Source organism: Bactrocera oleae, chromosome 6 (genome assembly GCF_042242935.1).
Source record: "Bactrocera oleae isolate idBacOlea1 chromosome 6, idBacOlea1, whole genome shotgun sequence".
NCBI classification, from domain to species: Eukaryota; Metazoa; Arthropoda; class Insecta; order Diptera; family Tephritidae; genus Bactrocera; species Bactrocera oleae.
In genome coordinates this window covers 72,674,499-72,687,545 of record NC_091540.1, presented here as the reverse complement: position 1 = coordinate 72,687,545, position 13,047 = coordinate 72,674,499, and the positions used below count along the sequence as shown (strand labels likewise).

General features: G+C 40.9%; 2 protein-coding genes across 3 annotated transcripts; one reads left to right on the top strand and one right to left on the bottom strand.

Annotated features, from left to right (window-relative positions):
- The first annotated feature begins 841 nt into the window (after positions 1 to 841).
- On the top strand, positions 842 to 8,184 carry LOC106619654 (transcription factor SPT20 homolog). Its single transcript, XM_014237850.3, has 3 exons — positions 842 to 1,630; positions 2,773 to 3,161; positions 5,723 to 8,184. The coding sequence occupies exons 1-3, from the start codon at positions 1,594 to 1,596 to the stop codon at positions 7,724 to 7,726; spliced, it is 2,430 nt and encodes an 809-aa protein (XP_014093325.3). The 5' UTR covers positions 842 to 1,593; the 3' UTR covers positions 7,727 to 8,184.
- On the bottom strand, positions 8,141 to 12,835 carry Taf2 (TATA-box binding protein associated factor 2). Of its 2 annotated transcripts, none has more exons than XM_014237882.3 (10): positions 12,679 to 12,835; positions 12,552 to 12,606; positions 12,325 to 12,488; positions 11,096 to 12,245; positions 10,525 to 10,973; positions 10,055 to 10,467; positions 9,780 to 9,990; positions 9,323 to 9,718; positions 8,665 to 9,250; positions 8,141 to 8,599 (listed from the first exon to the last, which is right to left on the bottom strand). In XM_014237882.3, exons 1-10 carry the CDS (start codon positions 12,732 to 12,734, stop codon positions 8,387 to 8,389), a joined length of 3,693 nt encoding a protein of 1,230 aa, XP_014093357.2. In that variant the 5' UTR covers positions 12,735 to 12,835; the 3' UTR covers positions 8,141 to 8,386. The 2 variants fall into 2 exon arrangements, with proteins under 2 accessions (XP_014093357.2, XP_014093358.2); XM_014237883.3 differs by having other exon boundaries at positions 8,141 to 8,596.
- Between the last annotated feature and the right edge of the window lie 212 nt (positions 12,836 to 13,047).

The window sequence follows — 13,047 nt, the reverse complement described above, 5'->3', positions numbered from 1 at the left end:
CAGTTTATTAGCGCGGCAGTGCAACCCGCACGCAAAACAGTTGCTCACACGCATGTGAGGAGATGCAGGTCACATTTATAGGTGCTTCAAGACATACAAACACCAGAAATGCCCGCATGAATTAGTACAACAACAATATTAGCGAGATAACAATGAAATGTAAAAATCCGTAAGTAACTGTAAATTAGTGGCTACAACAGCGGACGGTAGTAATCTGGCCGACAGTGCAGCAAGCTGAGATGTCCGCCAACTACGAGTCTATGAGGGTACTTCACGAGACCATTTCCTAATCTGTAAATAAGAGCCAGCCATATTTTGACCTGCAAACTTCGTCATAAAGCCAACCCACCAACGTTTAATCTGCACACCACAATAACGCGGAATTAAGTTTGCTTCCACCGTCTTCAGCCGACAGTCGACAGTAAAGAGCAGACAAACTCGCGCGGCATTACGCTAAGACAACCACATAGGGTGACGTTGACGCTGCAGTTAGCAGATCAAATGCGGCTGCTGGCGATAACGGCGACTCCTCTGTTGACTCCACTAAAATCACCGCGAGGTTCCCCCTTACGACGATGACGCCGCAGCTGAGCGCAACGCTAGGCTTTTCCCTTTCAATTGCCAACAAAAGATTCAACAAAAATTAAACCCCAAAACAACAACAATATGAGGGCTCGCAAACATGCAAACATGCAAACAATGCTGTTTATTGCAAGCGGTCGCTCATTGTGTGTCGGTTGCTTCTCCAGCGCCGCCGCAAAGTTCAGCGCCGTCACTACGACGTGACGCCGCAGCATTCGATGGTCTCTTTTGGGTGCGAAGTTTTATAAATGCCAGTGTCGCAGTACAATTCAAAGATTCGTCTTTCGGTCGTGCAACAATCAACTAGCCAGCAAACAGCTTCGAATCGTCGCGTTCCGCTTAGCAGCTTACAAGTTTGTTGCTCGTGCTCGTCTTTCACATGGATACGCTGTCGCCGGACTAAATAAACTGAAGTTTTTGCTCGTGCAAACATTTCGATTTTTGTTTTTGTGGTGCGCCTTTAGCCTCGCGGCGACGGATGCAGTAATTTTCTCTGCTTGGCTAATGCTTTAGTCGCTTGTAGTTTGTTTTTGTTGTGTGGAGTAAATAGTACTTTGCAGTGTTACAGAGCACGACTTGCAATTGTGACAGCGATTTGCTGTAGTTTAAAAAACAAATAAACAAAAAATTTAATTAAAACGAAATAGCACAAGCTTCGCTGTCGACGAAGCGGCAAAATCGTAAAAACGAAATTAAATGTGCAAAGATTTGCAATAGCAAGCGTAACAGAATTTGCAGTTTGTTGTTGTATGTGAAATATTGTGCGGCGGACAATCCGAGGCATTTGCGTGAACTGTAACGGTGGTTATGTTGCATAGACAATGCTGAGTGACACTTAGGATGTTGGCACCTTTTTGGTTGATCTATTGACTGTGCTATAGTGTGGAAAATTGTGCAAACTAGTCCTTTCAACAAACCCAACAACATCTTATTAAAACAACAATATTCAAATAAACATAAGGACAAAGCGCTGAAGTCGCGATATCTTCGGTGGATTAAAACCGCAGTGAAATGAGGACACACCTATTCTTTTGCCTTTTGGCTTGTGGTAAGTTGACATTAATTGGTGGACCCTTGTTCTATAAGTGACACAAGAATCGATAAAATCAAAGAACATTAAGTGGATGTCCCCATATGTTGGATTCAGACTACATCCCTGTGTGGAAGGGATGGAAATATCTCCGAATGGAAGTGTCCAGTAAAAACCTTACCTTTTCTTTGTTCACTACAACTTTCCGATTTTCTTTTGAATCTATTTCTATGGACTGATGTACAATTATTTATTTTTGCGTCCTTTTGCTACATTTGCTAATCTGACGATCCACTTTCTGAGTCCTAACACAATACTTTAACCTGTATCCACACACCACAGTTTTCTTTGCGCCAACTCGAAATTTATATAGAAGCGAAGAGGAACGGGTGAAAGTCTTGGCAAATCCTTTTATCGACATTCAAACTGTCTGTTTCTACGATGATCTTTGGATAAAAAACCGAGTAAAAATAGATCGAGTTTAAGTACTTATAAATGTATATGCGGATATGAAGTGAGCTTTTGATTTTAAAATATTTTTTATTCACTTACAAAATGCTACGACGTTCAAATAGCCCACATATCTGTCTAGTAATGAGTGTCCTTGATAAATTTATTACAGTAATTAACTAATTCATTTTTTCAATGATAAATTAATTAAACTTAGTTAAATTATGTTTAGCGGCTTACAAAGATTAAGATCGTTTTCTATCTCTAAATTCTGTTTCTTCAACTTTTGTAAGGAAACGACAGAAAAATAGATTATATTACCGTTGTTCTTATTTTTGTTTTCCTTTTCCCTTATTCCTAAGAGTCTCCTGCCCAATCTGTAGGGAAATTAAAACCCAAAATCTGTTTTTAATTCCACTTATTCAATGAAAACCGAGACCCAGCTAAGAAGTCCCCACAAGTTCTCCCGCTTTATCCCTTTGTACATATTTACTATCACAGATTTGTAAATATTCATACAATCTGACGTCGTCTTTGAGATGAGAAATTACTATAGTCACTTTATTTTCAAATTATTTCATTACAAATGATTAATGTAGAATATTGAAAATGAAGTAATAACGGAAACGTATGTTTGTATGAAATTCTTCACAAAACACTTTCTAATTCTATTTATTTCATAATCGTTTTTTTTTTTGTTTCCGCTTTAGGCATTTTGAATGCCCGTTTCGCAGCAGCAACGGAATCAGCCGCCAGCAGTGTGCAGCCAACATCTGCGGCCACATTGTCGGAAGCCACATCGCTTACATCGACGCTAGCCACTGTATCGGCGACGGATGAGACGCCTAAAGATAAACGCCAGGTCGGCGCCAAAGACGAAGCGGTATACCCCAACCACCGTGCTGACACTACCACCGATGCTGATGACCCGGAAAATCCGCAGGAAACCATCTACGGCCCAAAACCAACTCAATTCCTCATTCGGCCCATTGCGCCACACGATCACCAGCAGCATGAAGACCACCAAGCGCCGCAGTTGCGTAATTATCCGGCGACAATACGGCCGCACGGCACCCAATTGCTGGAGCAGAGTCAAGAGGTGAGTGACGTGAGACAAGTGTGATAATAGTTTTGTAGTGGTTGTTGTATGCTGCAGCAGCAGCGTAAATGCTAATATGAGACAACGCGAAGCAATTGCGAAAAAAGCGAAAGGTGGACAAAGCTGGGCAGGCGTTACGGGGCTCGTGTTGTGACAACTGCTTTCGACATATTTCGCTTTTCTGTAATTTCCATTGGATTGGAAAGGGTGAAACGACTCATCCATTCCGCTGACAGGTATTCAGATGTTCATTCATTGCTGTAATGCCAGTTGGTCTGTGATCTGTACGCAACACCAACAACAATGCGCTTTCACAGTGCAAATACTCATGGCGCAGTCGTGACTAGTTGCACGATTCTTAAAGCAAAGCGTTGTGAGGTGCGCGGCGTCGGTCAAACGCAATTAACATGTCGGCAAATGCGAGAAATCCGCGAAGGTGTCTAGTTGTGCTAAACGAAGGTGTTTCTCCTCAGTCTGAAGCATATTTATGCGCAGTGTAAGTATATTTTGCGTTGAACACATTTCCACAAGCGCAGTCAACCACATGAACTTTGAAAGGTTCAGAAATGGTACTTGAGTTGAAATTTATCCGGGATTAAAAAACTTAGCCAGGAATACAAAAAAAGAGTAAAAACCCCTTAAACGGATTTCGCAATATTCCACACATGCTTGAAACTACTCAAACATTTGTAACGTTCTTTAAACAATTACAACAACAAACCGTTGTTTATTTTAATAGCACAGCGGTGATATTTAATTACTCTCAAATCAAAAGGCAAACGGATTCAATCATAAAATGTCATTTTCAATGCCAGCGGGGTCATGTGGTAGCGTAAAGCTTACTAGCAATCGATTTGTTAGCGCTGAAGGTGGGCCGTTAAGTCAAGAATATGGCTAGGGTGCCAGGTCAGACGCGATAACTGTAAGAACACAATATTTTATGTCGTGTAATTAATCTCATTTTTTTATTATTTTATGTCATGTAATCATTGCTGAAATCTATCGGCAACATAGTAATTTAGGTAACGAAGTTTGTCGCTTAAGTCTTTTGATTGCTTAATGGTCGATATTCACGCTAGTTAACTGCAAATATGCGGCAATTGTATTGCCTAACTACTTGTTTTTAATTCGGTACCTTTTAACTTGGGTTAGATTTCGTATTTGACTTTTTACTTGTCTTTAGAAACTGCGGGTTTCCTCGAGATTATCTCAATTTCAATAGCAACTTACCTTGACCGAAAAAAATCATAATTATCTGAGACATTTGGATAATTTGGATGCGTACTTTTTGTGCAACATTTTATCGTTTATGTACTTGCATCTTAGCCCAAATAAAACGCTCACCACTTTTCGGCTATTTCGATGCGATAGTCGCGTGTTTTCTTTGCGTGTCCACGGCGACAATTAATGCCATTGTAAGCCGCACTGCGAAAATGGACAACTCATTTATAAAAGTAAAAGCATTGGGGCAAATAGTGGGGAAATAACGGCGTAATAAGTGCCGCTCGCTTACATCACAAACGTCATGGAAATGTGCGTAATAAGTACAGTTATTTTGCTGTGAGGAAAACCAAATGACAAAATTACTAAGTGTGAAGCAGCTAATAATGCCAAAAGTTGCACCAAGCGGAAAAGCAGGAACTGTGTGCACCAATTCATCTATAGACATAGCTCGATGTGAACTTTACGAATCTTATGAAAGCGCTTGATATTGCTTTTTTCTGAAGTTAAGTGAAGCTTTAATCATCTAGCAAGTATGCTCAATGTGTAAGCATACTTGGAACCTTTTCCTCAAATAACCGCTCAGACTCGTTACCAACAACTGCATCATAATGTTTATAGCAACATTAGCATAACACATATATACATACATACAACTATATATATATATTCGCCCACAACAAGCGTTAAATTTGCATAAATTGTTTTTGCTTTTAGATGCTTAATAATTTTGCTCAATTTGTTCATTCAATATATTTGTATATGCCACACAATTCTCATCATATTATTCACGCTTTTATATGCATGGGAAAGCCAAAGTTTTTGTTGCTGTTGGCTCAAATATTAAAAATTGTTGGTCGTCTCTTAATGTCTAACCATTTTCCTCGCAGTTTTAACTTTTGAGGTCACTGGTTTACCGCAATTTGCGGCTGTACTGCAACACTTATTTATATATAACAGTTATTTGTAGTAGTGAATGAAATTACATACAAGTATATGTTGTTGTATGGCTGCAGTCACATTGTACGTTAGTATTATAAAGTAAATACGAAAAGTCTTCAAAGTTGTCGGAAAAAGTGTTTTCCGGACCGGCGCTAGCCGCCTCTGAGTCTTCCGCCGTTACGCCTTCAAAAAGAGAACATAATTACCTACATGTATAGAAAAGTTGCGCAAAATAGGGGCACTCGACTTTTGAATCACTCATAAAGATGTTAATATTGATTTAAGATTTTATTGGAATTTGTTCCTCCGGGAGACACCCCTATACATATTACGTAACAGTTGTATTTAGCAGCGACAAATCGGTTTGTTTCTATAATTAAATCTCTTTTTAATTGCAGATCCAACATTTTGCCTATCTCCAAGACATTAATCGCAATCAGCCCAAGTCGGTAGCCTCCGCTTCAGAATTAACCGGGAAGCCACGTACGACACAACAACAGAAAAAAGCTTCAAAATCAGGACGTGCCCATATATCACCTTCACAGTATCGGGGAAATGCTGAAGAAGCTGAACAGCGTTATGCTGTTGCCATTCAACCGCCGAACCCGACATCCGCTCAAGCTCCTCATTACGCAGCGCCACCAACACAAATTGTGCCGCGATACCAGCAGCTAGGACCACAATACCCACAACCGGGAGCAGGCGGATCTCAACAGCCATACCAAATTATACCCGAAGAAGAATTCCTTAAGCTTTTGGAAGATGAGTTGCGTGCTCGAGCCTTCCATGAAGCTCAATACCGCCAGCAACAGGCTGCACATGCGGCTTCTCCTAATAAAGGGCCACCTTTACCACTTCCCACTGAACGCGTGGGTCAAGGTTTAGGCAACTATCGTCAGCAGGCGCAGCCACAGTCACAATCTCCCGTCGAAGAGCTAATACCCGAATATGTACAATATGTCCCACGTCATCGCGGTGGACCCAAATACCTGCCTCAACCTCAACCGCAACCGCAACAAGGTGACCCACAAACTGTTGATCCAACAGCCGATGTGCCGCCACCACCACACATACCGCCTCAACTGGCATACTACCAACCACAAGTGAGCTATAAAACATTGCCAAATCATCCACTAGCTAAGTCATCACTAGAGAATGAAATCGAAAAGTTGCTTGCTGCGAATAAACCTTCACCCAATCAGTTAGTGGATAATTCCAACGAACCATCTGGCGTAGTACACCAACACCAACAAGCTCCGCAACAACAGCTGCAGCCCCACCAGGAGCCACGTCCACGCCCATATGCTTTACAACAGAAACTTTATTCCTCACAAAGCGGATCCCCACCAACACCCACACCACAAGTAGATGCCAATAATCAGCCGTTTATACCGTCTTTGTTTAGATTTAGCAACATACAACAACCTACGCCGATTTACCCCACACAAGTGCCGCAACACATTGTTGATTCTAAGAAATTAGGTCCAGTGGTATACCCTCCAACGCAGTCTCCCACGACGGTACAACAGCCACAACCTACACAGTACTTCTACCAGGAACTAAATCCAACAACCAGACCCAAAGCTCGCTCAAAACACTATGGCTCGAAAGTTTCAACCTCTTCGCCAAAGTTACGTGAGAAGGAACCGCCAAATTATCCGAACGTACCAGCCGCAGCCAAGTATATTAACCCGCAATTGTATTACGACTACGAACGGCAATCAAATCAACAAGCTTCCTCCGGACGATTTCACCCTAGTCCCCCTGATCCCAACGCACCTTCGGGAGAACAACGAGCGCAAGTACATGCACGGCAACAGCCACTCGCCCATGCTCAGCAGTACTCAGCGCTTGCACCGTCTCCACAACAAGCCCACACAAACCGGCAATACATCTCACCCGCCCCAGCTCCATCACAATCCAGTATTTATGTCTCACAAGGCACAGGTATTGCGACACCCTCACGCAACACCGCAGTAAAAACGAAATCCATCGAAGATGTGCGCCAACTGCATTTGCCCCAACCCGGCGGAAAGCCACTCACCCAAACCGAGTTCCAGGCGCTGATTGATGCTGGCTACCCAGTAACAGCTGTACCAGTACCGGTACCCGTTCCTTATGAGCAGTATATAAAAGAGCATCCTGAATTCCGCAATCAACCTGTGGACTATACACAGCTAATGCAACATATAGCTCAGCAGTATGGTCCACGTAGGGGACTTCAAGCTCAAGCCTCTGAGCCGACAGCAAATGTTAGACCTTCGTCGCCTAATGAACAAACGGCGACAGCAGTGGGTGGCGGCAATATAACGTATTTACGACCGCTGGCCGATCAGAAACGAAATCCGCGCGATGAGAAGGAGACATCGGTCGCTGGAAAAGCGGATGAAGCCAAGCAATAATCCTTTTAATACTGTTTTCCATAGCTTTTAACTATTAATCCAGGCAATTACAGAAGCAATATCTAAGTTCCCTCATGCGCACAAAACGACTTCGAAATTCTATGTGCACGTTGCATAATATCTCTTTACAATGGCTCAGTTAAAAGGTTCTTGCCTGTTTTCATTTTTACATTTTCTTTGTATTTAGTTTTACAGTGTTCGTACAACTTTGTAAGTGGACTAAAATGCGCAGAAGAAAGCAAAGGAATATGTCGAACACACGTGGCCACTTACAGTTAGTAAGTCTAGTTGGCACTATACTGCACATTTATTTATAATTAATTATATGTATGTAATTTTTAATATTATAAATATGTATGTGACACGTTTATTTCGAACAAACGAGACGATACGAAGTTTGAAACCCCCAAACGATTGTAGTGAATTAATAAAAAAAATCATTTATTGTATATACTAAATACCATTTGCAATGCATTTTATGAAATTGTAATTCACACATATTTCAATAACCGTTATATATTCACACATATGTAACGGATTATATTAAAAATGCTGCTAGAAACTTTAAATTCTAAACATATATACTTTTATGTGTAATTTTTGTAAATTACTGATACAAAAGTAGAATGTAAAATATAAAACCGTATCATTATAGCTTATTTATGTGAAATTTAGTGTTGGCGGATTACTATTTGAATTGCTGCTGTCCGCTGAGCTGAGCGTTTCCGGCGTGGCTTCTTTTGCCTGTATGCGAGATATGTTGGGATCCTTTTTATCCTTTCGCTCACGCTCTTTGTCACGCTCTTTTTCTTTGTTGTGCTTGTGCTTGTGCTTATGTTTGTGTTTCTTCTTATCCTTCTTCTTCTTTTTCTGCTAAAAATGTTAATATTTATTCGATAAGTATCATAAATATATCCGTATATTAGTTCGGCACACACCTTTGATGAGTTCTCTGTCTTATGTCTACTTTCGGCGTCTGTTTTATTGGCCTCAAAGCTGCTATCTGCTTTCGTTATTGTAGTTTCGCCCACATCAATGATGGTTACAGAATTGTCGTCTTCCTCGAAGATTTCACTTTTCATACGTTTTGGCTCGGGAGAATGTACGTTTCCATCATCTTCTTGGTTAACTACAACTTTTACCTCATTTTCGAAAGACTGCACCTTCATATCATTGTCTTCAACAAGTGTCACCTCCTCAGTTGTTTCCAATTTTATGACTTCGTTGCCCACCTCAAATGCCTCGGTAGCGGTGCGCTTTACTGAAGTAATAGAAGTATGCTCTTCGACTATGTCGAGGACCTCGTTTTTCACTTCGCTTATTATTGGAGCGATCTTGGGTTCATTATTAGAAATTGTACCACTGTTGGGAACCGTCGTTTTCTTTGTGCCTTCCTTAATTATATCCTTGTACATGTTGCTGACATCAGCAGATTGCAAGCAAATAGGTCGCCTCGTGCCATATAATGCATAATATAAATCCACCATGTCACAACGTAACTTAGTGTCGAATGCCAATTTGTTGCTGTAAATCGGAAGCAGTGCAGTTTACACAAATTTTATAAAAATAAAATGTTACTAGTCTAGTTAAGCTCACTTCATATTTGCCCATAATCGCTCTACCAACTCTGACCGATCCAATCGGCTGCTCCGTGACTCGCGGCTAAATGGTGGATTGTCGATCAACAATTGAGCAAGTGCATGACGTGCTGCAGGGTCGGGATCTGTTTCGAGCAACGTAATCAAATGATCCAAATCATCCCAGCGGCCATCCACTTTAACAAAATCTACCAAACACTCCATGGCGGCTACACGTAAATCCAAATACTGACCATAAGCTGCATAGCAACGGTAGATTTTCGGCAGCGAAGGCAAGTGACCACATTTTTGTAATTTACGAATGACCTTAAGACATGAAACCGAAACCATATACTTATACGACGGTAAGTTCTTCTCTAAGTTAAGTAGACGGGTCACTTCCTCAAGTACTAGCCTTTGAAATATTTGAAATAAGTACAATTACAAATAAAAGTGGAAATAATTAGAAAACTTACTTCGCATCGGCAGAGAGACTGTCAGAAGTAATGGGCGTTCCACGGAGTGCTACTGAAACAACTGGCGTAATTGAATTTCCCAAGGCGTCAACTAAAGCCGCGCGATAATAAACATCCGAATAATGGTTCCGCGTGTTATCATTATATTTGAATAGATCAAGGAGGAAACGAATAACTTCAGGTGGACAAATACCGTGAGAAGTGCGTAAGCCTTTGCAAAAACAATTTAAAAATTAAAAATGTTTGAAAAGAATTAATGACCACCCGGTACTAACCTGCCATTGCCACAGGAATGACCTTTTGCAAAAAATATAACTGAAAGTTGGAAAAGTTATTTTGTTTGATAATATGAGGAGCACTAAACGAGCCAAAAAATTTTCGGAATATATTTAACATGGCAGGAGGTCCACTCCATTGCGTCACCATTTGATTAGCCACTTTGGTAAGACAATGTGCTGCTTCACAACGGACTTTATAAAAGCAGCGTTCATTTTCAATTGTATCTGTCAGTGCAGAGCGCGTAGCATTGGTGGGATATTTTTCCAGGGCTTTAATGGCCTCAAACTGTGCTGTTACATCGCGTTCATGACGAAGCTGGTATTGCCACTGAAAGTCAGGTTGTTCAATATTCAAATCTCTAATTAATATCATTTCCGGATCTAAACGAATCCAAAGAACAGGCGAATCACTACAAAATTAGAGAAAAATCATTATTTTAGCTTATATTTTTGAAAGCGCGTCTTACTCCATTGCCGAGAGATCCATATCTACTTCTTCGCCCGTACAGAGTGGAATTTTCTTCTTTTTATTTCGTCGACTTTTCGAGTGACAAGTGATATCTGCCTTCACTACTGTATTCTCAATCTGTAACATGTGCTTGAATGTGCCGTCCAATTCCTGTAGCTGCACTAGCAATGGACCGTTGTATTTGCGAACGCCACGTTGACTCACGAAATCTTGCCGTATCTCCAATTCAATAGTATTACGCTTCCGATTGAACACCGATGTAAAGGAGAACTTCGCGTGACCTCCAGTGCGGACCCATTGGTCCATGAAGACTGACATATCTTTACCAGTTACAGTGAATATCGCCTTGATGAATATATTCGTGGAAATAAGCAAGTGATGCCATAAGCCGGAGCCGATTTTAGTCACCGCTGCATTGGTTGCCAGCACCAATTGTTTATTGAAAACCTGATTTACAGAAATCAATCACTTGCTTAGTTGAACATAGTACATATACTAAAAGATTTTCGAACTCGAAAACTAGTTGCATTGTTGTTATAGTGCTTAGAAAATTGAACAAAAAAACTCACTTGTATTAGCAGCTCTTGACCGATGCGGTGCTCCAACATACGTATAACCAAATGCGCCTTGCGCCTCATTGCTTCCACATATTTTGGCGAAACTGTATGTAAACTTTTTATAGGAAAGTAATGCACAATTTCTGTTTGCTTGCTGGTAGCGCTCGAGGGATTCGTACTAGATACAGGAAGTGGCGCCGGTGGCTGACTGCAATCGAGTATAATCCCGCCATACCGCTCCTCATAGTGCACCACTCGCGCCAACTCGGATTGAATCCATTCGCGATATTCATTATTACCGAAACACTTTCGGGAATATAGGCCACACAAATACTCGGCAATACCTTTTGCCAACCAAGTGTCGGACCAATGATGTGATGTGATGAAACATCCGAAGAACTGTTCGGCAATGGCGCGTGACATTAATGTTCGTGTTACATAAGTCTGATCGATAATAGCAATGGAATGCATAAGATGCACAGAAGCTATGCTTAAGGTAGCATAAGCACTGATGTCGGTATCAAGTTCATCTACAAAAACCTGTTTGTAGCAGGAGAAGGGGTAACGTGTGGAAAGAGTTTCTTCGAAAAATTCAAAAGCTTCATGCAGGTATCGTACGGTATTTTTCAAAAGTGGTAAAAGCTGTGGCAAGCAAAAGTGAGTAACCTCATGCATATGAGGATCTACGTAGATCTCAAAAGGGCCTACAGCCAATGCGATATTAGGCGCACATACGGGCGTTGTGAGCGAATAATGAAATGTTTTTCGCCTCAAATCGGGTGTCATAACCACTTCCACAAGTTCGCCACATGACACAGCCGTCAAATGTTTATCCACGGTGAACTCGAGCTTCCATGTACACGGATCTGCAAAACTATCAACACAAGGAAACCATAAGCGAGTTGAATTTTCGTATGCGTATGTGAACATATGTGCACTGTTAGGTTGCTGTTCATCCTCACTAGTTGGTGGTATAACAAAGTGTATACCCCCTTGTGGATCTTCCATAGAGAATTCTATGCCGATACGTAAACCGCGGCCTTCTTGGATCATGTGATACCCTTCTGGTGGTATCTGTATCAATAATTCACCACAATTGACATCAGGATCGGTTTTCTGAGCGGCAGTAAGATGGTTTTTGGAGTACACGTCTAAAGATCTCCTGTTAAATATTTATTAATTAATTTACAAATAAATATGAGCTGTGGTTGTAGGAGCTTTGCTTAAAGTGTTCCTCTTACACTTTCATATCTCCTTGGCAGATATCTAGGAAGGGATCGAAATAAAAAAACTCAGCTTCACAAACATCATTTAACAAAATGCGATAAATACGACACTGTTTTGCATTCAATCTTATGAGGCGTAAATTTTCTTTAGTTGGCACTATGGTTAACTCCACCGCACCCTAAAAAAATATATAGAGCAATGAAACCAAATTTTCTGTGGTTTGTGATTGCAACCAACTCACTATTATACTTTTTCGTTCGAAACTAATGCCGGTCAAACTCACAATTTGATGCGCCGTATAGTTATGAAATTAGAGAAAGAAATATTATTTTCAGCTGTTGTTTTTTACTAACTGCACGAATACTTATAATTTAAATGGGCGTGCAGGCACATCCTTTGGTTCGGTCTTCGGTTCGCTATCCATTTTAGCAAAATTTTAAAATGTTTTTAGTTTCGCTGCATTTCAATAAACAAACTACACTTTTTACTAACTTGTTTATGATCTGGCGTACCAATGTCAAATACAGCTGTTTAAAGTCGTGGCGAATATTATAAATACGCACACCACACTATGCAAAAATTTACTGTGGGCAACCGTGGTGAATATGAACTTCCTCCAAGCAGCTCAAAGCCTAACAACTTTAACTTTTAAAAGCGAATATACATATATGATAATGATATTTATGTAGATCTTGTCAGTGGCGTAGCTAGCTTGGGGGGCACCCGGTGCGGAAGTT